The 24,402-nt window shown below is 36.7% G+C and overlaps 1 protein-coding gene across 2 annotated transcripts in view; it reads right to left on the bottom strand.

Annotated features, from left to right (window-relative positions):
• The window catches only part of WDR72 (WD repeat domain 72), a 236,314-nt gene that overhangs the window by 179,679 nt on the left and 32,233 nt on the right, over positions 1–24,402 (bottom strand). For both annotated transcript variants that reach the window (XM_015142281.3, XM_077938706.1), the window contains exons 3-9: positions 15,449–15,555; positions 9,248–9,326; positions 7,844–8,018; positions 7,084–7,160; positions 5,459–5,578; positions 4,011–4,156; positions 3,533–3,629 (exon numbers count right to left, since the gene is read on the bottom strand). In XM_015142281.3, the coding sequence (XP_014997767.3) occupies positions 3,533–3,629; positions 4,011–4,156; positions 5,459–5,578; positions 7,084–7,160; positions 7,844–8,018; positions 9,248–9,326; positions 15,449–15,555 (801 nt within the window). The remainder of the gene's footprint in view (positions 1–3,532; positions 3,630–4,010; positions 4,157–5,458; positions 5,579–7,083; positions 7,161–7,843; positions 8,019–9,247; positions 9,327–15,448; positions 15,556–24,402) is intronic.

The following is a 24,402-nucleotide window of genomic DNA, read 5'->3' on the forward strand; positions in this document are numbered from 1 at the left end:
AATCATTCAAGCAATTACAAAAACAAAACCTGAACTCTCTTTGGTGCAGAAGTAAAAGTCATCCTAAGAAAGCTAATTGCTTGCTAGAATTAAAGAAGTCCAGGAAAGTGATGCTTCCTAGTCAGAAAATACATGCTTTAAGGTGTGGATTTAGACACATTAGTGAAAAATTCTATTCATTAGTGATTATTAAGGGCCAAGATATTGCTACATTTAATCTTCACAACAAAGCTATGTAGTTAAGTAAACATTGCTATTATCCTGATATGAAAATAGGGAAACTATGACAGAAAATAAGAAACCAATCCAAGGTTATCCAACCAAGATGTGTAATTAATTCCCTATAGTCCCAAGAAATAAGAGCATCATAGAAAATGGTTCCAATAAAGTCAGTTTCTAAATAATTTTTTTTAAGACTCAGAGGGCACTTTGGTGTCTTACAGCCATGATTTTTATAGCTATTTGAAATGGGTTGATAAAATTTGGTTAAATTGGCTATTCAAACTCTCCCACCCTTGTAGGCACTTAGAACTGATTGTTCCAACTCCCTGCTTATTCTGATTTGAAAAGGAAGCTCCAAGAGGCTGGTGGGTTACTCAAGTTGGTGGCAGCATAACTCCTCCCAGCTGGCGCTTTGTCCCTGCAGTTGAAGTTCGCTGTTGCTCTCATGCCCTCTGCCTTCACCTTCCACATTGCCGGTTCTCAATTGCTCACACTCACCCCTTGGTCCCTCGCTCCTCCTCCTCCCAAACAGTTCCCTGTAGTTCTGCTATTCACCTGAAAACCTCTTCATAGTCCCTTACCATGTGAATTCCAATTTTCCATCACAGTGTTCATCATGAGAGTTTCCATCATCCAGGAGGTAATAAAACATAGCCACTAGCACTGAAATCCCTGGGGCTAACTGCCTGGATTTAAATCCTGACTTTACCACATCCTAGCTCTATTGAAAGAGCAAGTTGGTTACTGTAGGCAATTTAGTACACCTCACTGTCTCATTTTCCCTAACTGTGAAATAAGACTAATAAAAGCACCTGCTATATGGGATTGGTGTAAGGATTAATGAGTAGATAAACATAAGGTACACAGAATGGTCCCTGACATTTAGTCCCTATTTAATTAATTTTAACAATTCTGGTTATTCTTTTCTCAGAACAATTGAGAAACTCACTCCAAAACCCATTACTGGATTTGGGTTAAACTACTTGAGTTTAAATCCTGGGAATTCACCTCTCTGAACATCAGTTTCAACATGGGATCCTGGTGGCAACTAAAGTAAATGAGGTCGTTTGTATGTTTGACAATAATAAGGACTCAAATGAAGTTTTTATCGTCATCACCATCATCATCATCATCATCACCACTACTCTTAGTTCTTTCACACACAGTTTTTGTTTGCAGTCCTTAGGCTGTTTCTGTCCCAGCTATTCCCATCTCAGTACAGCAGCCTTACTCTGTGGCTGAGACCCTGGGAAACCCAGTTCCTTATCTCAACAGCCAGAATCCCTGCACCACAGGCCTCAGCAATTACCAGCTGTGATTTGAAGCTAGGGAGATCCTCATGCAGCTATTGGAAGGAAAGACGAATCCTCATTCTTACCACTGCAACTCCATCAGCAGATATGTACATGGGCATTACAAACAGTAATTCTGAGAACCTGTTACTGTCAAACCTGGAGATTTAATTCTATGGTATCACTCCAAAAAATGAGTCTGGACAATACTACCTGCTTACAGAGCAGTCCTTTCTAAGCTCACTGAATGTATCAAATTCATCTCTACATTCTACCACAATGCCTTCATTACTTGGTAACTGCAAGAGAGACTAAGGACTCTTATATTTAGTGAACACTGGTGATGTTTGAATAAGGGGAAGAAAGTCTGACTTTATGCCCTGGATAAAAGGCAAGTAAGGACAGGCAGATCAACTTTTTCCGGTTTCCAATTATTCTATTCACATTTCACTGGCTTCTAGGCATTTCTCACTTTTAAGATACAGAAACATCTATGGTTGTTTAAACAAGAATTATTGGTAAAAGACCTGTAAGTTTATGTCTTCGCATTTTGAGAAACAAAGCAAGGTAACTTCCCATGAGATTAGTTATTTTTTAATTGTTGTACTCTTTCCTCATGGTTATATATAACATTGAAATTTTCAGGAACAAGAAGCCCCTAAAAGGCACAACTGATCATTGGCTTTCAGGGCAAACTGTGCTTTGTAAAAACGCATTCAAAGCTAAGGAGGAAAAGAGCAGATCCTTTAAAAAAATAACTAAATATGCCTTTCTAAGGAAGCCCCAGTATTGGTTTTGTGATCAACAGCAAAACCTATTGCTGCCACAGGTAATTTTAGAAATAGTCCTTTGATGCATGCCATAATTATAAAGTTTGCTTGCATCCCAGTGGCACTTGGGGTTCTAATTTTTGGCTGACAGTTTCTTAATCAAGTTTTCACAACAAAACCTCACAGATATGTTAAAGCGACAATCACTGAGCTGTAGGATTTCCAACAGCTATGCTGCCTAATTAAGCAAACCATCATTCTGTTAAAAGTAGCATTCTTCCCTGGTTGACACATCAATAATTCAAAACTCTTCCACTCGCCATGAAATACGTTTTTGGATAATTAACTGATGACAAAGTCCAAAGGCTTAGGAAAAAAAAAAAAAAAACACTTTGGATAACACTACTGAAATAAAATAACTGCTTAAATTTTCAGGCTTCCTAGAGTGTCAAAGGTATGATTCAGTCAAGTAATAAGCTCACAATTATATTCTCAACTCTCTGCCAAAAGCGTAATTATATTTGTTTTACCAAGAAAATTTATACGTAACAATAGCTAAATACATCTGAAAATGATATCAATATATGATTAAGTAAAGAAACAGAATATAAAACATTCCATAAAGTTTAAAAATTGGAGTAGATACATAAAAATGTTTAACAATGTTTTGTCACACCATTTATCACAAGGGTCAGTGAAAAAAATGTGTGGTGTGTGTGTATGTGCTTGTACATATACACACAGACACACAAATGCAGAGAGACAGAGAGAGAATGAGAAAGAAAGTAAATATAGCAAAATGTTATCAATTGGTGAATCTAGGTAAAGCGTATATGAATAATCACTGCAATACTCTTGCAACTTTTCCAAATATTTGAAAATTTTCCAATCAAAATAAGTAAATAAATACAACAAAGTAAAAAAAAAAAAAAAAAAAACTCAGTGAATATTTACGGTGGTGAAATTATGAATTTTAATGTCTCCTTTCTTTTCAACATTTGTAATTTTCCTATAGTAAATATGTATTGTTTCATTATAAACTTAAAACACAGACTTAAACATAGTAGATTTTTAGAGACAAAGTTTTCTCTTTGGTAGCCATTGACAATTAAACTTGATTTTCTCATTAACAACTTGATGGGATGCTTCAATTCAATTTTTTCAAGCCTGACTCTGACAGACAAAGCAACACTTATCCAAGAAACTGAGTGAAACAGCTTTGAGGTAGTCACTCTTTTCTTGCATTACCTTATTTTCCTGCACAGAAGTAGAACACAGTAAATGAGGATAAATGGACTCTTTAAGCACTCTTCCATCAGCAGGGTATAAGCTTTTTGAAAGCCCACTGCATGGCAAAAATAAAAAGCAAAGTTTAGAACTCTGAGGTTCTTTATTCGTTCTTTTCCCCCTCCCACTTTCAAAAGCCGGATGGTACCGTTCGAGTTTCTAAACTCTACTTAGAAATTGTTGGGTTAATAATTACAAGTGACTTTTTGAAAACCCAGCACCAGCTGTACAAGTTATACATGGTTAATCTCATTCCTCCATCCCCTGCTGTTTTGTACAAAGGCTGAAGCCTACCAAGCCCAGAGTAAATCTTCTAGTGCCAAAGTTGTTTTGTTCTGGTTTTTGATCATGGGCAGCATGCAGGGATTTTTCCATAATAAACCTCCCAAAGTTCATTTTCTACCTGAATGTTTTGTATACCGCTCCCATCTGAGCCCACCTGTTCAGCAGCTGATAGATGTAACTGTGACCATCTTCTGTCCAGATGAGGATTCTGTGGGCAGCAATCATTTCTCCACCAGCAAAGAACTGCCCGTTTCTGCTAACTTCAGTCAGCAGAAGGGAAAAATCACAATAATCATAAACCTAAAATATGAAATTGATGCGCATTATCAAAGGTTTAAATCCAGTCTGCCAATAAGATGAATATGAATTATGATAGTAATAATATAACAACATAGTAAGCATTGATAACAGACCATACTGTACTCATATATTAAGATAATTTTTACCATCACTTATTGACTTATATTTATCTTAGGGTAGGTTTCAGTAGATAAAGTTCATCTGGTTATATCATTCCAGAGTGTGTACACTAAACATAGAAACCCCAAATCCCCAAATTTCTAAGTAATTTTATTCTTTCCATAATGAGTACTCCAAGTTTTACATTTGAAAATTTATTATGCACATAAAAAATGTATATCACATAAATCTTTTGTTAGACCATATACTTCTAAATCTTTGTTCAAAAATACATTATCACCATACAAGTAAGACTGTACAGTTTTGTTAACTGAGCCAGTTATACAAAACTTTAAAGAAAAATAAATGTTATGAAATGATGGCAACTTAGCTTTTCTTTCTTCTTGGAAATGTCAGTGAACATATTCACCAGAACTTGTCCCTCTTAAAACAAATGCAGTGACAAAGTAGAAAAAGTAAAACATCTAAAAATATAATCAAACTATATAAGTGAGAAGTATATTTGAGTTCTAAAGTATAGACACCAAATTTTGAAAACAATTTAGAGCTAAATATTTATTGTTATTATGGTCTGTTGTTAATAAAATTAGGATATACTACTACATATATAATATTTTGGGATACAAAACTGTTGCATATAGCATGATATTAAATATGTAGTAGTATATCCTAATTTTATTAAAGAGTTAAAAACTTATATGTCAGGCTGGGCACGGTGGCTCATGCTTGTAATCCCAGCACTTTGGGAGGCCGAGGCGGGCAGATCATGAGGTCAGGAGTTCGAGACCAGCCTGACCAACATGGTGAAACCCAGTCTCTCCTAAAAATACAAAAATTAGCCGGGTATGGTGGCGTGCACTTGCAATTCCAGCTACTCAGGAGGCTGAGGCAGGAGAATTGCTTGAACCCAGGAGGCAGAGGTTGCAGTGAGCTGAGATCGTGCCACTGCACTCCTCCAGCCTGGGCAACAGAGTGACACTCTGTATCCAAAAAAAAACAAAAAAAAACAACAAAAAAAACTGTTATGTCAGTCATAAAAGACACATCATTCCATGTTCTGGTAATACTGTTACAGAGAATTTGTATCATATTTAAATCATATTCTAATTTTTGTACAAATCAAAAAAAAAAAACAAATTACACTTGTACATCACTGGTATTTATTATGTTATTTTATAATACCTTCCAACATTTAGAAAACACCACCAACAGAAGTCTCTCAGTATATGTGCAAAATCGTATTGTCTGGCAGTTCAAGGACCCAAGAAACTTTGATTCTTTTTCATAGACATCTCGCTTTTCCTTCAAAAGGAAAGAAAATCTTTTAGTACTAGTTCCAGGTAATTCACATACAGCCATAAGAGGACCCACTTCCTGTGCATCTCAAGTAGATCACAACATTATAAAATGAAAAGTATTTGAGTTTCCTTTTGAGTGTTTTGAACTAAGAAGTTACTTTGCAATAGAAGCTGTGTACCTGGGTGATGAAATAATCCATACACCCAACCCCCACAACACTTAATTTACCTGTATAACAAACCTACGTATGTACCTCTGAAAGTCTTTTAAAAAATTAAAGAAATATAGGATGTATTTCTTGAAAAAAAAAAGTTGTGATCAGGAAATCCACTTAGATTCAAGGGCTCATTACATGCAACCATTCAACAAACATTCTGTGAGGAACTACAGCTGGATGCTAAGAATGTCAAGATAAGAATAAGCTAGAGACTGTTAGATATGGCAGAAAGGTCAAACAAAAAAATCTAAAATGATGACTAAAAAAACCTACAGTATTTTATTTTATTTTATATTTTTTCCTTGAAACAGAGTCTTGCTCTATCACCAAAGATGGAGCACAGGGGCAGGATCTCGGCTCCCTGCAATCCCCGCCTCCTGGGTTCAAACAATGCTCCTTCCTCAGCCTCCTGAGTAGCTAGGATTACAGGTACGCCACCACTCCCAGCTATTTTTTTTTTTTTTGTACTTTTAGTAGATACGAGGTTTCACCATGTTGGACAGGCTGGTCTTGACCTCCTGACCTCTGGTGATCTGCCTGCCTTGGCTTCCCAAAGTGCTGAGATTACAGGTGTGAGCCACTGTGCCTGGCCTAGTATTTTGATTGCTAAAAAAATATAAATAAATAAAAAATAAAAAAGGAAAGAATTGCCAACACACAGGACATAAAATACTACATTCTCCATAAGTTTGTGATAATGCTGGATGTATATTTCTTGAGCTCAGCATACCATCACAATTCCTAGGCTTCCTCAACCAATAAATTCCTAAAAAGACCCCAGAGCTCCTTGGGGAAGCCTAAATAATTTTGTCATCGGCACACATAGTATGGCTGTTCTTTCGTCCATCATCTCAACTTGTAGCCTGATGCCAGGGAACAGGTGAATATACTGGACTCCCCAGGGACATGCCCCTCAATTTTTTAGAGTCATTTGCCTGCCACTGTTCACACATACTTAGAAGAAAGGAGGATTTCTGCTGTAAGGAACAGAGAGATGTTCTGCTATTTTTAAAAAATTAAAAATGTAATCTTTCTCTGTGTGTGTGTGTGTGTGTGTGTGTAAATGAAAACATCTGTATATACATGGAGAAAAGGTTGGAAGGATACAAGCCAATTGTACCCAATGCTCACCCTTGGGAAGATGGATGGGGGAAATAAATGGATGTAGAATTTATACACTTCTATGTTATTTGAACTTTTGACAATAAGCATGTAATAGCCTTATAATTTATAAATTTCAATGAATATGCTTGAAATTGTAGGGAAAAAAGAGTAGGGTTCCCAAGCCAACCTGAATGCCGTTGATAGATGAGGAAAGATCCCATACTTTGAGCTCACCAGCTACTGATACCACCAAGAGAGAATCTTCTGTGAAAAGAATAAAAAGTCAGATATAAGCTTACCATGGATATAATTGGGTAGGTAAAAATCATTTCATAGTCATTTAAGAATTATGCAGGGCTGTGTAGATGGAAAATTTTCAGCTTTGGAGTCACTTTTTAACTAGAAAAAAATAAACATTTGACATCGTGCTCCAAATCTGTTTTAACATTTCAAAGTGATTCCTAGGAATAAGAAGAGCACCACTAGAAGCAGAATCACATGGCAAATCATCGTAACAAGCACCTTCCTGTTTCAGAAGTAAGTGAGGAGCCGACTTCCACTTCCCTTTGCAGTCACTCATTACAGAAACTGAATTATCAATACTACATCTAGAAGATACAGCAGGGCAAAATTCCAGGAGTCCTGCTAATCCACAACAAAACCTGCTTGTCACTCTTAAAATGTAACAAGCAGAACTTGGTGATAAAAGCACAGATTCACCTCTTTCCCCCTCATCTTAACCTTTTGCTGACTTTCCAATGTTTTGAACCACCGGCATGGGTGTTCTTAGTTCTTCTTGATCAGGTGTATTACAGACATATCCTCATTAATAGGTAAATATAAAGAAGCATTCTTTCTGAATTCCTGCCCAATAATTCGACAAATAATTCAAAAGTAGATATTTTTATATGCAATCTCTTTAGTGTCAGATAATATCTAACTACTACCTTGAATTCTCACGGAGTGAACAATGCACATGCAGTTGATCCAGTCGGGAAACTGAGATGATCTAAAACTGTGAACAACAGCCAAAGTCTTGGCGTCAATTATAAGGACATCTTGATATTCTCCACAACAAAGAAGCCAACCTTCTCCTGTCATCCGGAATGAGCAGTGGTAATACTATGCATATGGAAACCAAAGCAAACATTTAATTATCACTAGAAATTAACATAATTTGGCTACATTGAATATTTCTCTAGACCTTAGTTTTAGCATATGATCAATTAAGGTATTGAACTGAACAGCAACTAAAATTTCTCTTAGTTCAGTTATTCCAAACTTCTATGGGCACTTGAGTCTCATTTGCATCTCATGATTTTTCCGGAGAAAGAGAGATCCCTTGGAAGAAGTAATTCTATCCTAAATCATGGCAAGCTCATAATTGAATTATTTCTGGAGTGCAACTTGGAACTAAACAACAACAAGGCCAGGCACAGTGGTTCATGCCTATAATCCCAGTGCTTTGGGAGGCTATGGTGGGAAGATCACTTGAGGCCAGGAATTTGAGGCTGTCATTAGCACTACCGCACTTCAGCCCGGGTGACACAGTGAGACCCTGTCTCTTAAAGAAAAATAATTAATAGCAACAACAAAACCCAAGTTCCTTACCGTAGCAACAATGCTGTATGTTAAAGAGAAAATGTCTGAAGGGCATTTGAGGATTATTATGCCAAATAAGTTGTGGAAATATTTTATTAAAGATCAAGTAAAGCATTCTACTTTTAACCAGCTCTCTCTGTGCAGGGTTTTATTCCCAGAAAAAATAGAGGAGAGTTTGTGAATGCTGAAATGCACATCATCAACACTAAAAGTATAAAACATTTAAAAACATGGTCAGCACCATTGGAATCATGCAACCACACTACATATGCTTGGAAACCATCTACTAAAAGCCAAGATTTGCCTTAAAGATTGGGAAGTGATTGTAAAAATTATATATATAGAAATTAAGAACCTATCCACCAAAACATAAGGGTTAAAATTGGAAACGAGGGAGAAAAAAACTTTGTTCTTTATAAGACAGCACATCATTAAAACTGAATTTTTACACATGCACAAGTATGGGTATGCTTTGTGGTACTAAGGCAATATATGGAAATTGTCTTTCAAATCTGTTAGAAAGACACAAAAATGAAAGAATCAGGGGAAACAATCTGCTTGAATAATACCTTTTGGGAAAGCAAAATGCCAAAATAGCAGATGATAACTGGTGATATTTGACCCTCATGACAAAATAAAAATTCAAGCAAAGAACATTCTCCAAAGATGTTTCTTTAGAAGTGTATTTGCAAATGCCCTAAACAAGTTGCAGAATCTAGAAATGCCCTGAAGGACGTGAGCGTACTTACACAGATTGCAGTGTGCCTGTAAGGAAGTGTAGCCTTCTCCACGCACTGTCCACTGGTGACATTCCAAACACACATCTCCCTAGCAGAGATAACTTTGTATTATTCTCTGTCATTTCCACTCAATTGTCTGGAATAATTTTTGCGCCACCAAGTTTTTCTCTAGTGCTGCACTTAAGTGCAGGCTGATCATTTATGTGGCTTTTTGTTACAGATTACTGGGCAAGACAATGTTGTGGTCATTAGCAGGGATGACATACTGTATCTGTATCTTTTTGTTTGGGTAATTACACCCTGCTGCCAGCCTACAAACCTTACCGTAGAGACAACCGGGCCTACAACAAATTGTGGAGATACAGCTATCACAGCCTGTTAGTGACAGTACAACAATCTTTCAGTGGAAACTGTATCCTCTTGAAAATGCTTTATTTCACTGAACTTAAACTACATATTCTGAAAATCATAATGCATCAAGTGCTGCATCTTCTGAGGCCAATGTATCATTTTTGTAAAAACAAACAGTGCCACCAAGAGGTTACATTTGGTCTATCATTGATAACAGTGTATCTCGGCTTCTCCTGATTTGAAATCCTGAAATCATCCTTGGCACCTAATATTTAGAAAAATATTATTATTTTGAAAACTCTTACTTGGTTTACATATTACAAAGACACAGTTTTAAAATACGGTTACAAAGTAGACCCAGCATAGGGTAGTTTATATGACTTCCCAAAAATCAGAATGACTGTTTCAGAATTGTTTGGTAATATTCTTCAGTCTCGAGAGTTTTAACACATAAGCAAAATGTTCCATGTTCTATAAAACAAAAGTTGTATAGGCCTTAAAGGAGATACCGCTATTATATTAAGAAACAAAATATATAGACTAATAATGTCAACAACTGTATGCCTTTGGTGATTTGCAGGTTTTTTTGTTTTTCTAACCAAACACAGGAACTCAATCTTCTAAATTAGTGCTTCTTAGACTGGGGCGATTTTGCTTCCCCCTATTCCGCCTACATTCCAAGGACACTTGGTAATATTTTGAGATATTTTTGGTTGTTACAACTAGGAACACGCTACTGGCATCTAGTGGGGAGAGGCAAGGGATGCTGCCAAATATCCTACAATGCATACAACAGTCCCCCACGACAAAGAATTATCTGTTCCTAAATGCCATTAGCCCTGAGGTTAAGAAATCATATTCCAGAAATATACACGAAATATTCATAGTATTTTCTCTCTGTTTATATCCAACGTCTTTCCAAAAAGATTTGAGGTAACCTGAAAAGACATATAATTCTATAAAACAGGAGGAAAAAAATCTGTGTGTGTGTGTCTGTGTGTATGTACTAAAAAATAAGATTGGGAAGAAGGTAGATATTGAAATAATATATCTCAAAAGTAAACAAACTAATAATGCATCTATAAAATCAAGAAATACATCTCAAAGGTAAAATAATTGAACCTTAAGCAGTCAACATTATAAAATTTTAGCTCTTTAAGGGATTTGAGCTTATTAACAAGGGTTTTGACTCTAGCTATGCATCAACAACCACCTGATACTATTCCAAATATTACCTTCAGAGATTCGAATTCCATGACTCTGTGTTGAGATCCTGGCATGTGTGGTTTTGAAAAGCACGGTCAGTTGACTTGTTTCTAGCCTATTTCTAAACCAGTAGCTCTAAATTCTAGCTATACATTAGACTTATTTGAGAACTTTCAAAAATACTGATGGCTGACCATGCAAGATATCAAATCAGGCCAATTAATTCACATTTTCCAGGATTGGAACCTGGATACTGGTAAAAGTTCCTTTGAAAATATTAATGTATTTAAACCATCTTGGATCCCTTTGCTTTCCCTATTTATTTGCTTATGATTTTGTTTTCTATATTAAATCTGAAAATACGTCACAAAGAAAAAATTTGCTCTTTGCCTGTCAATTTTGTTTAATAAAAGAAAGTAAATTTGTGGTGTATCAAATGGAATGCTGACATCTTACCTGGAACCACATAAGTTACTTATGTAAAACTAAGACATGAAATTGAACTATTAAAAAGCATATTCTTTTCATTTTCTGAAACTGTCACCTAAGTTTGTACATAGCAAAAATCACCTTCTATTATAAAAAAATTGAATTTAAGAATTCTTAAAATCTTAAAAATTTTTTTAAATTTTAAAAAAATTGTAAAAATCTTAAGAATTTTTAAAAGCTTAAAAATTCTTAAATTCTTATTTCAATGAAAAGAAAACAGATGAAAGTGTCTACAACATATAACATTAGAAAACTGTTATATTCTCACTACAAATTCCTTGAAAAGGGGCATTTTTTGGTCATATTCAACTTTACATCCCCTCCTCAGCACGTCAGTAAAAATTTATTCCATGGATAAATATATCAGTCACCATTATTCCACACACTTTATATCTTTTGGAAATACATTATTTTCTCTTGACCTCATTCTTATTTTTCATATTTGTGTGCTTGTAACACTATGGTTTTGCTCAAACTTTAATGAAGTGTATGGAAGGACAGGAGATAAACATGAATGCTTGCTTTGCCATCTTGCATTGGAAGTCTATTACATTTTTCAAACTCTTTTCCCTTGTCTTTTATTATACTTTCATTTTTTTGCTTTGGCATTCTCAGCCTCCTCTTCGTCCTCTGTCTGTTTCTTAAGTGCTGGTTTTCCCCAGATATTTGTCTTATACTTTCTTACATCCTTACATTTCACTCTCTTTCTGGGTAAGTTACCTACTCCCCTGGCTTTGGGTACTGTTATTATGCTATTGGAAGCCCAGACCTGTTTACTTAAGCTCTATACTTCTATATGCAAATAGCTTTTAGACATCTCCACCCGTATGACTTTCAGGAGATCACACCCTTTCATGTTCAAAATGAAGCATAGCATCTTCCCTCTTTGGTTCACTATCTCAATGGATGATATAATTACTAATAAATTTCCCATAATTCTTGACCCAACATTTTCTCTTACTGCCCAAATGTGGGTACTTGCTACTCCAAATATGGGCTCTGGGCCAGCAGTATCAGCATTGTCTAGGAATGCTTTGGAAATACAAGTTACTAGACCCCAGCCCAGATCTACTAAATCCATATCTTTGGTAGCAGTGCCCAGAAATCTGTAATTAAACAAACTCTGCAGGTGATTCTGGTGCATGCTCAGGATTGAGAAGCACTCCCCTAGCAGCCTCCAAGTCCTGGTGCCCTACTTCTCTGGGGCCATCTCTTGCTAGTGACTAATACTTTCATTGGTAAGTAATAAACCTTTCTATCGGTGCCAAGGCTTTTTGCCTTAAAATTTTATTAACTCTCTCTATATATAAAATATTAATACAATTATACCAACCTTATTTTGATTTGTGTACATATGATAATACGTAATTGGAATGACTGTTTTAGTCAGATTTATTCAACTAGCTTATTTTGTGCTATTTGTCCCATTAAAAAAAAATTGTTTTCTTTGAATTAAACAACATTTTTTCTTTTTTAAATTGAAAGTTACATACACTTTCTTTTATTTTTTATTTCTTTTGTCTATTGTTTTTGTAGCTACTAAACAATACTTGAAATGTAAATATATAAATATAGCTTAAGGTCTAAAGTTAATCAACATCTTTACCCACCTCTAGAACACCAGAATGTGTGGGATCTTATTACTATATTATTATATGCTATTGTTGACCGGAATCGCGTATGTGTGAGTGGGTGTATATAAATATCATTATATCTTAAAAAGTCTCTACAACTTTGCGGGTTTTTGTTCAATATTCCTTCTTCCATCTCAAACCTTCCTTCTGAAATCATTGTTTTTCTTACTAAAGAACATCATTTAGAAATGTGTTATTATACTTATCCAGACTCTGTTGGCGTAGTGAGCACTTTTAGTTTTTGTTTGTCTGAAGGTTTATTATTTTGCCCCAATTTTTCAAAAGTGTTTTTGTTGGATATACAATTCCAAGCGGACAGATATTTTCTGTCCACTTTTTGAAGGGATTTCACTGCTGTCATTACTGTTGGGAAGTCAGCTCTCTGCTTAATTAACATTCCTTGGTAAATAATCTGCTTTTTCTCACTGTCTACCTACAGGATCTTCTCTTTTTCTTTGGCATTCTGTTGTTTTAACATCAGATCGCCAATGGTTTATTTTCATTATCCTAGAATTTTCTGTGATTACTGAATCTGAGGATGTATGCCTACAAATAAAATAATAATTTGGGAAAAATATTAAACACTGAGCCATAAAGCAACTCTACGTCCCCTCTGGTCACCATGAAGGCAAAAATGAAGTCCATAGCCAATATCTGGGACTTCTCAAATCTAAAAATGCATTGTTGTTTGGAAAATAATGGGGCAAGCCTAGTAGGAGTAATAATTTCCAGTGAATAAAGTTAAGACTTGCCAAGTACACAGTAGCTGAAACGTAGGTACTGCCTAAAAAGTATCTTATAGACACAGCATAAGATTTAGAAACCTCAAAAGAACAAAGTTCTAGAAACTTCACATCAACTTGGTGAAGGAGGACAGCTAGTTAGATTGAAACTAGACTCCTAGGCTCTTTAACAATATTTACAGGGCTCATACAGCTGAATTCATCTTTCATCAAAAATATATCCATTAACCCCTAGTTTCTCTTTTGGAGTTAGATCACTATGGGCAAATACCTGATGGTGAAACTCAGTAATTTTTCAGATCTTTTTCTCAGTTAGCTACTACATATTTCTCAATTTTTCATGCAGCCCCAGAAAAAAATTAACCATCTCCAAAATTCTCTAGATTGGGAATAAATATCTCAGCATGTGTAGCAGACTTTGTGGCAGTCCTGGTGAATGAAAGCTACAGGCAAAGGTTAAAAAAGGAATGTATTAGGACATTTCACTTTAGACTTAGCCAAAGTTCAATCCCTCTAAATATTACAATTAATGATTTACTATAAGCTATGAAAATAGGTATCTCTTTGATATCTGTTCAACTAGCCAACATATTAAACTATTCTGTTTATACAAGCTGGACCTTGATTCCTCATTATTCTTTTGGTTTTCAGAATTCAGAAGTGTATAATTTCTCTTTGGATTAAAAACAAAGAGAGGCTTATCTTGTTTCAACTAGCAACCCAATCCCTTATTAACAAATGCATACTGAATTGATACCACATTCCTGAGTATATTTTGGCAAATAACTCATCAGGAGCCTAGCTCATAGTAATTCTTCCATCAGTGGGGCTTTTTCCTACAGGTAAGTCCTATTTCATGAGGGCAAGCTTTGCTCCCATGAAACTGCACCCAAATCACTAGCTATGTTCCTTTTCCATCTCTCTGCCACCATTCTACTGATAATTGAGTCCTCTCCTCTGTTAGATTTATTTATTTATTTATTTATTTTTATTTTAAATTTTTTTTTATTTATTTATCATTTTTTTTCTTTTTTTTTTTTTTTTTTTTTGAGACTGTCACCCAGGCTGGAATGCAGGGGCACCATCTTGGCTTACTGCAACCTCTGCCTCCCGGGTTCAAGTAATTCTCCCTCCTCAGCCTCCCGAGTAGCTGGGATTATAGGCATGCACCACCATGCCCAGGCCAATTTTTCTATTTTTAATAGAGTCAGGGTTTCGTCATGATGGCCAGGCTGGTCTTGAACTCTTGACCTCAGGTGATCCACCTGCCTCAGCCTCCAAAAGTGCTGGGATTACAGGCATGAGCCACCATGCCCGGCCTGTTAGTTTCATAATAACATCAGACAAGGGTACAACATGAAGACTGTAACTATTAAATTGTTTTGTAAATCTATGAAAGCTTGGATGGGTTTGCTTAAGAGCTCCAAGTGTGTTACGACATGAGAAAAGACAGACACCTAGACTTTTTCATTGCTGATTCTACAAAACTAGGCATTGGTCACTAACCTTTACCCAGTAAGAGTGCTACAAGTTCTGATACGCATGTTGAGATGCTTATCTTGGTCCCAATCCAGCAACAAGAGTATTGAGTGAGGGTTCATAATACTGATTACATTCCTTGGGATCATCACACAAGTTATTCAAACTTTCAAGATCTAAATGTTCCTATATGTGAGAGGCACATGTGGATCACAAAAGTTTCCTTCAGCACTAAAATTGTACTCCACTGTAGTTTTTAAAAAGGGAAGGACATGGAGAAGGGGACAAAGTTTACACACCATACCTACCCATTTTCAGCAGCACTAACAATGTAGGGCTGTTTAGAGAAGTCCCTTGCTCTTGCCAAACATGTTACTGAAGCTGAATGACCAAATAGGAGTTCTTTTGCTGAAATCTGAAAATAATGAGAGTGAGCTTTTAAATAACTGTGAACGGTTTGAAGAATAAAAACACAACAATATAGTATTCACAATTCTGATTAGAAAATTCTGTTATGTCTTTGCTGTATACAAGTTTCCAGAAAACTGATATATGGAATATCAACATCCACAGACTAATAAACTCCTAGGTAGAGGAACTGTGTTGTAGACAGGTTTTGTTTGTTTTGGTTTGGTGTCCATCATGAAACCTCCATGACTGTCAGACCTGTCTTACAACAGCTAGGTTGTGAATACAAATAAGTCTGTGTTGATGCTTCCTATGAACAAAATGTCCCCTCAATAATAGTAGCACATTAATACAGAGTTCAGAATTCAAAATAACTTTACAAAATAATACAAGAGAAAATATTACCCTTTTTGAAACCACCATAACACCCTATATGGTGATAGGAATGGAAATTGGTGCAGCTATTTTTAAAAACAGTATAGAGGTTCCTCAATAAAAATAAAAATAGAACTTACGCATGACTCAGGATTCCCACTTGTAGGTATATATCCAAAGGGAATGAAACCAGTATCTCAGGTATCTGTACCCCCATGTTCATTGGAGCATTACTCACAGCAGCCAAAATACGGAAACAATCTAAGTGTCCATCAACGGATGCAGAGATAAATAAAATGTGTCACATACAGTCATCCCTCATTATCCAGGGGGGCTGGTTCCAGGACACCACTGCCCCCCACCCCATGCCTCACCACATAGGTACCTAAATCCTAGGATGTGCAAGTATGCAATATAAAATGGCATAGTATTGGCACATAGCCTATGAACATCTTTCATATCCTTTAAATTAGCTCTAGATTACTTATAATACCTAATACAATATAAATGCTATGTAAATTGCTTTTATACTATATCATTTAGGGAATAATGACAAGGGAAAAAGTCTGTACATGTTTAGTACAGATGCAATCCTCTTTTCTTTTTCCAAGTTTTCGATCCACAGTTGGTTGAATCCATGGATACAGAAGCCATGGACATGAAGGGCCGACTATATACACAATGGAATAGTATTCAGCCAAAAAATAAAAGAGAAAAAAATCCTGCCATTTGTGACAACATGGATGGACCTAGAGGACATGATGCTAAATAAAATAATCCAGACACAGAAAGACAAATGCTATATGATCTCACTTCTATATAGAATCTAAAAAGCCAAACTCATAGAAATAGAATTAGTGGCTGCTAATGGCTGGGGGAGAGGGAAGAATGAAGTAATGTTGCTCAAAGAGTACAAACATTGAATTATACATAAGATATATAAGTTTTGGGATCTAATGTACGCATGGTGACTCTAGTTAATACTGTATGGTATACTTCAAATTTGCTAAGAGAGTAGGTCTTAAGAGTTCTTGCCACACACATAAAAAAAATGATTATGTGAGGTAAGAGATGTGTTAATTAATTGGATTGTTGTATTAGTTCATTCTCATACTGCTATAAAGAACTACCTGAGACTGGGTAATTCATGAAGAAAAGAGATTTAATTGACTCACAGTTCCACAGGCTTAACAGGAAGCATGACCGAGAGACCTCAGGACACTTACAATCATGGTGGAAGGTGAAGGAGAAGCAAGCACATCTTATCATGGCAGAGCAGGAGAGAGAATGAGTGACAGGGGAAGTGCCACCCACTTTTAAATCATAGGATCTCATGAGTACTCACTCACTATTACAAGAACAGTGTGCAGAAAATCGTCCCCATGATCCAATCACCTCCTACCAGGTCCCTCCCCCAACATGTGGGGATTCCAATTCAACATGAGATTTGGGTGGGGACACAGAGCCAAAACATATCATTTGTGGTAATCATTTCACAACGTATTCATATATCAAATCATCACTCTGTATACCTTAAACCTATGTAATTTTACTAGTTAATTACAGCTCAATAAAGTTAATATAAAAATGACTAAAATTCCATTAGTCATAGACTAAATATCAGACCAGTTACCACGGAGAAAACTTTAGGCATCAATTTTCACTTCTAAATTATCTATATTACCTAAAATTTCTAAAATTAAAATACCTTTCTTATTTATATTAAAAAATAAGAAAAGATCAATAAAATAAGAAAACAAGCCACAGACTGAGAGAAATATATTCAAAAGTCGTACCTGATAAAGGACTATTATCCAAAATACACAAAGAACTCTTAAAATTCAACAATAAGAAAGTTAAAAACCTGACTAAAATATTGTCAAAACATCTGAGCAGACACCTCACCAAAGAAAACATACAGACGGCAAGTGAACACATAAAAATGTACTCCATATCATATGTCATAAGAGAAGGGCAAATTAAAAAACAATGAGAAACCACAGCACACTATCAAAATGGCCAAAATCCAGAACACTGGCAATATCAAATGCTGGCCGGGATGTGGAGCAACAGGAATTCTCACTCATTGCTGGTGAGAATGTGAAACAGGACAGCCACTTTGGAAAAGAGTTCATTAGTTTCATATAAAACTAAACATATTTTTACCACACAATACAGCAATCACGCTCATTGACATTTACCCAGATAAGTTGAAAAGTTGTGTCCACACAAAAATCTGTACACAAATGTTTACAGTAGCTTTATCCATAATTGCCAAAATGTGATAGCAACCAAGATACCCTTCAAGTGGCAAACAGATAAATTATAGTACATCTATACAATGAAATATTATTCAGCACTAAAAAGAAATGAGCTATCAAACCATGAAAAGACATGGAAAAACCGTTGATGTGTATTACTAAATGAAAGAAGCCCATCTGAAAAGATTTTATTATTCTAACTATATGACATTGTGGAAAAGGCAAAACTTAGCAAAAAATAAAAACATTAGTAGTTATCAGGGGTATTTGGGGAGCAGGAGATAAATAGATGGGGCACAGAGAATTTTTAGGGCAATGAAACTATTCTGTATGATACTATAAAAATGGATACATGAGCCTGGCTATCAGGACGAACCTCATATCTATTAAAAATATAAAAATTAGCCAGGAGTGGTAGTATGGGCCTTAATCCCAGCTACTTGGGAGGCTGAGGCAGTATATCTGCTTGAACCTGGGAGGTGGAGGTTGCAGTGAGCCGAGATTGCGCCACTCTACTACAGCCTGGGCGACAAAGTGAAAGTCCATCTCAGGGAAAAAAAAAAAAAAAAAAAGATACATGTCATTATACATTTGTCAAAACCCAAAGAATGTACAATACCAAGAGTGAACCAATACTTGATTATATGTAGGTTAACTGGTTGTAAAATATATATACTGCTGTGCTCTAGTGTGGGATATTAATGGTAAAGGAGACTGTGTGTACATGTGTGTTGGGAGTGGGGCAGGGCTGATCAGGTATGTACAGAAACTCCCTGTACCTTCCAGTCAATTTTGCTTTAAACCTAAAACTGTTTTCAAAAATAGTCTATTGAAATACTTTTTAAAAAGATCTTATTTATGTTCCTGCATCAGGAACACTAAAATTAACCTTTCTACATTAACAACAAAATTTTAACTAAAATGATTCTTTAAAATACCGATGCTGGCCAAGCATGGTGGTTCATGTTTATAATGTTAGCACCTTGGCAGGCAGAGGCAAGAGGATCACTTGAGTCCAGAAATTCAGGACCAGCCTGGGCAATGTAGTGAGACCTCATCTCTACAAATAATAATAAAAAAAAAAATTAGCTGGGCATGGTGGCACACACCTGTGAGCCCAGCTACTAAGGAGGCTAAGGTGGGAGAATCACTTGAGCTCCGACAGCCAAGGCTGCAGCAAGCTGAGCTCATACCACCACACTCCAGCCTGGCTGACAGAGTGAGATCCCATCTCAAGAAAAAACAAACACCCAATGTTTTTCTCCTACATGAAAATTTAAAAAATATGGCACAGAGGGCTAATTCCCCCACAATCTCATATGTGAAAGAAGTAAATTCTTCGTTATTTTGTAAAACAAGATGACAAAAATTAAACTACAAAACAGAAAACATGTAAGATCTCCTCAGATGGAGAAGGAGTTGTCACTAATAAACCAAACATTGGCCCAGTGCGGTCAGTGGCTCATGCCTGTAATCCCAGCACTTTTGGGAGGCTGAGGCGGGTGGATCACTTGAGATCAGACATTCGAGACCAGCCTAACCAACATAGTGAAACCCCATCTCTATTAAAAATACAAAAATTAGCTGGGTATAGTGGATCTCATCACTGCACTCCAACCTGGGCGACAGAGTGCGACTCTGTCTCAAAAAAATAAAAAGACCAAAAATTGAATTTGAATAGCTACCAAATATCTTGTGAGTAATAAAAATCTATTTTCCAAATGAATTAACATGAATTATGTTTTTTCTGAACTATACAAACATACATAGATGATAACTCACCCATATTAATCGGACAAATTATTTCATGACGTAATTGTTCTCTGCCTTTATATCATTTCTACCATAATCAGAGATATTTCCCTCTTAAAAAGTCTCTTGTCAGATTAACTTTTTAGTGCTACAGGAAGTGTTTTCTGGTTGATTAGAATCCTGCACAATTCAAGTTCGCTCTACCTTTTACCTGAGAAGTCCAGAAGGTTCCATCTCAGAGAACAACATACCATCTCTCCCTGTCATTATGCTCAGGGAGCGTATTTTTATTTTATTTTATTTTTTAATTTATTTATTATTATTATACTTTAAGTTGTAGGGTACATGTGCATAACGTGCAGGTTTGTTACATATGTATACTTGTGCCATGTTGGTGTGCTGCACCCATCAACTCGTCATTTACATCAGGTATAACTCCCAATGCAATCCCCCTCCCCATGATAGGCCCCTGTGTGTGATGTTCCCCTTCCTGAGTCCAAGTGATCTCATTGTTCAGTTTCCACCTATGAGTGAGAACATGCGGTGTTTGGTTTTCTGTTCTTGTGATAGTTTGCTAAGAATGATGGTTTCCAGCTGCATCCATGTCCCTACAAAGGATGCAAACTCATCCTTTTTGATGGCTGCATAGTATTCCATGGTGTATATGTGCCACATTTTCTTAATCCAATCTGTCACTGATGGACATTTGGGTTGATTCCAAGTCTTTGCTATTGTGAATAGTGCTGCAATAAACATACGTGTGCATGTGTCTTTATAGCAGCATAATTTATAATCCTTTGGGTATATCCCCAGTAATGGGATGGCTGGGTCATATGGTACATCTAGTTCTAGATCCTTGAGGAATCGCCATACTGTTTTCCATAATGGTTGAACTAGTTTACAATCCCACCAACAGTGTAAAAGTGTTCCTATTTCTCCACATCCTCTCCAGCACCTGTTGTTTCCTGACTTTTTAATGATCGCCATTCTAACTGGTGTGAGATGGCATCTCATTGTGGTTTTGATTTGCATTTCTCTGATGGCCAGTGATGATGAGCATTTTTTCATGTGTCTGTTGGCTGTATGAATGTCTTCTTTTGAGAAATGTCTGTTCATATCCTTTGCCCACTTTTTGATGGGGTTGTTTGTTTTTTTCTTGTAAATTTGTTTGAGTTCTTTGTAGGTTCTGGATATTAGCCCTTTGTCAGATGAGTAGATTGCAAAAATTTTCTCCCATTCTGTAGGTTGCCTGTTCACTCTGATGGTAGTTTCTTTTGCTGTGCAGAAGCTCTTTAGTTTAATGAGATCCCATTTGTCAATTTTGGCTTTTGCTGCCGTTGCTTTTGGTGTTTTAGACATGACATAATCCAGCATATAAACAGAACCAAAGACAAGAACCACATGATTATCTCAATAGATGCAGAAAAGGCTTTTGACAAAATTCAACAGCCCTTCATGCTAAAAACGTTCAATAAATTCGGTATTGATGGAACGTACCTCAAAATAATAAGAGCTATTTATGACAAACCCACAGCCAATATCATACTGAATGGGCAAAAACTGGAAAAATTCCCTTTGAAAACTGGCACAAGACAGGGATGCCCTCTCTCACCACTCCTATTCAACATAGTGTTGGAAGTTCTGGCTAGGGCAATTAGGCAAGAGAAAGAAATCAAGGGTATTCAGTTAGGAAAAGAAGAAGTCAAACTGTCCCTGTTTGCAGATGACATGATTGTATATTTAGAAAACCCCACTGTCTCAGCCCAAAATCTCCTTAAGCTGATAAGCAACTTCAGCAAAGTCTCAGGATACAAAATTAATGTGCAAAAATCACAAGCATTCTTATACACCAGTAACAGACAAACAGAGAGCCAAATCAGGAATGAACTTCCATTCACAATTGCTTCAAAGAGAATAAAATACCTAGGAATCCAACTTACAAGGGATGTAAAGGACCTCTTCAAGGAGAACTACAAACCACTGCTCAGTGAAATAAAAGAGGACACAAACAAATGGAAGAACATACCATGCTCATGGATAGGAAGAATCAATATCGTGAAAATGGCCATACTGCCCAACGTAATTTATAGATTCAATGCCATACCCATCAAGCTACCAATGAGTTTCTTCACAGAATTGGAAAAAACTGCTTTAAAGTTCATATGGAACCAAAAAAGAGCCCGCATCTCCAAGACAATCCTAAGTCAAAAGAACAAAGCTGGAGGCATCACGCTACCTGACTTCAAACTATACTACAAGGCTACAGTAACCAAAACAGCATGGTACTGGTACCAAAACAGAGATATAGACCAATGGAACAGAACAGAGTCCTCAGAAATAATACCACACATCTACAGCCATCTGATCTTTGACAAACCTGAGAGAAACAAGAAATGGGGAAAGGATTCCCTATTTAATAAATGGTGCTGGGAAAATTGGCTAGCCATAAGTAGAAAGCTGAAACTGGATCCTTTCCTTACTCCTTATACGAAAATTAATTCAAGATGGATTAGAGACTTAAATGTTAGACCTAATACCATAAAAATCCTAGAGGAAAATCTAGGTAGTACCATTCAGAACATAGGCATGGGCAAAGACTTCATGTCTAAAACATCAGGGAGCGTATTGATTTAATCCCTTTCCAGTCTATTAAAAGCCAAATTAAGCAATAAATGAGGGAACATCAAGGATATTCCCTCATCCAGAGAAAATCTACCATGTACAAAATATCAGAACAGAACATCATGGCCTTTCATATAAAGTCCTCATTCTATTACTAAATCCCCATATATATTTGAATAAGCTATGACAGTTCACTAAAATTTCCTCATTTGCCATATTGTAGAACTGCAATGAAGAATAACAAAATTTAAAAATTCTACAATCACACTTAGTCATTGCCATGATGAAATCCAGGAGACCTTTCCTGTTGTCCATTAGCTCTACTTTTATGAAGCATTGGTTCCTCCTGACCACCACCCTCACCTCCAGGTACTTCCAACAGCACAATGGGAGACTGAGAAGAACACACAACTTGAGGAATGTATTAGTCTGTTTTCACACTGCTGATAAAGACATACCTGAGACTGGGCAATTTACAAAAGAAAGAAGTTTAATGGACTTACAGTTCTATATGGCTGCGGAGGCCTCCCGATCATGGTGGAAGGCAAGGAGGAGCAAGTCACATCTTACCTGGATGGCAGCAGGAAAAGAGAGAGGTTGGGCAGGGAAACTCCACTATTTAAAACCATCAGATCTTGTGAGACTAACCCACTTTCACGAGAACAGCACGGGAAAGAACAGCCTCATGATTCAATTATCAACCACTGGGTTCTTCCCACAACATGTGGGAATCGTGGGAGATACAATTCAAGATGAGATTTGGATGGGGACACAGCCAAAACCACATTAGTGAACATCTACCATATTCCAGACAAAAACATAATCACAGGGCAGTGTTTAAATCCCCATTTCACAGGTGAGGAAATTGAAGCTCAAAAAATGTAAGTCCTTTGCCCAATATCACAGAATTGGTAAATATCAGGGCTGGCACTTGACTCCGACCTCCATTCTTTTTCTCCACCCAGTCCTCTTCTTCATTTTGTTGTTTCCTTCTGAGTGTTAGGCGGAAGAGCAGAACATAGCAATACTAAGGGAGTCTATCTGAGAGGATACTCACCTCACCTTTCTCTACACTTAAAGGTGTGAAGAAAACCAGCAATCAATACAAGAAAATCCAAGTAAGGAATTTGCTCGCATGGGATTTGGAGAAGCTCCTCACTGGTAGACTTCACGAAATTTTGGGGAAACTAGAGGGCTATGGGAGTCAGACTTTGGACTCGAAGACAGCATGTATAACCTAGGCATGCAGTGAGAAGCCCAAGAGAGGGAGACACTTATTCTCTAGCTCCCCTGCACCCTGCCATCCCACTGCACATGGTCAAGGAAAGACTGAGGCACATCTTCAATCCCCTATTGAATACTTGGGCACTCTGAGATGTGCAGAATTTACACCACCTTTTTCCCTCCCCATTCCTATTCCCCAATCCCTTTTATCCCATGTGCAAATGAATAATACCATCATTCTACCAGTCCCACCCAGCTCCCAAACCCCAAATCTGGGAAAGATCCTTGGCTGTTCCTGCTCCCTTACCCTACATCCAATCAGTTTCTCAGTTCTGTCCATTCTCTCTTCTTAATGTCTTTCCAGTTTTCATCTCCTCTTCATCCTCACTGCCACTGAGTTGGTTTATCCTCAAAACCTTTCTTGAATAAATTACAGTAGGAGTCTGATAGCCATAGTCCCTGTCCCTGATGTCATCTCCCCCTTTCTCCAACATGCCCTTGACATTGCTAGCAAGTGATCTTCTAAAATCCAGATACAATTGAATCGTATTATGCCATCTTCTCACACAAAATATCCTCTAAAGCCCTCAAAATCACCACTGCTTTTAATTATCTTGTGC

This window comes from Macaca mulatta, chromosome 7 (assembly GCF_049350105.2).
Source record: "Macaca mulatta isolate MMU2019108-1 chromosome 7, T2T-MMU8v2.0, whole genome shotgun sequence".
NCBI lineage: Eukaryota > Metazoa > Chordata > Mammalia > Primates > Cercopithecidae > Macaca > Macaca mulatta.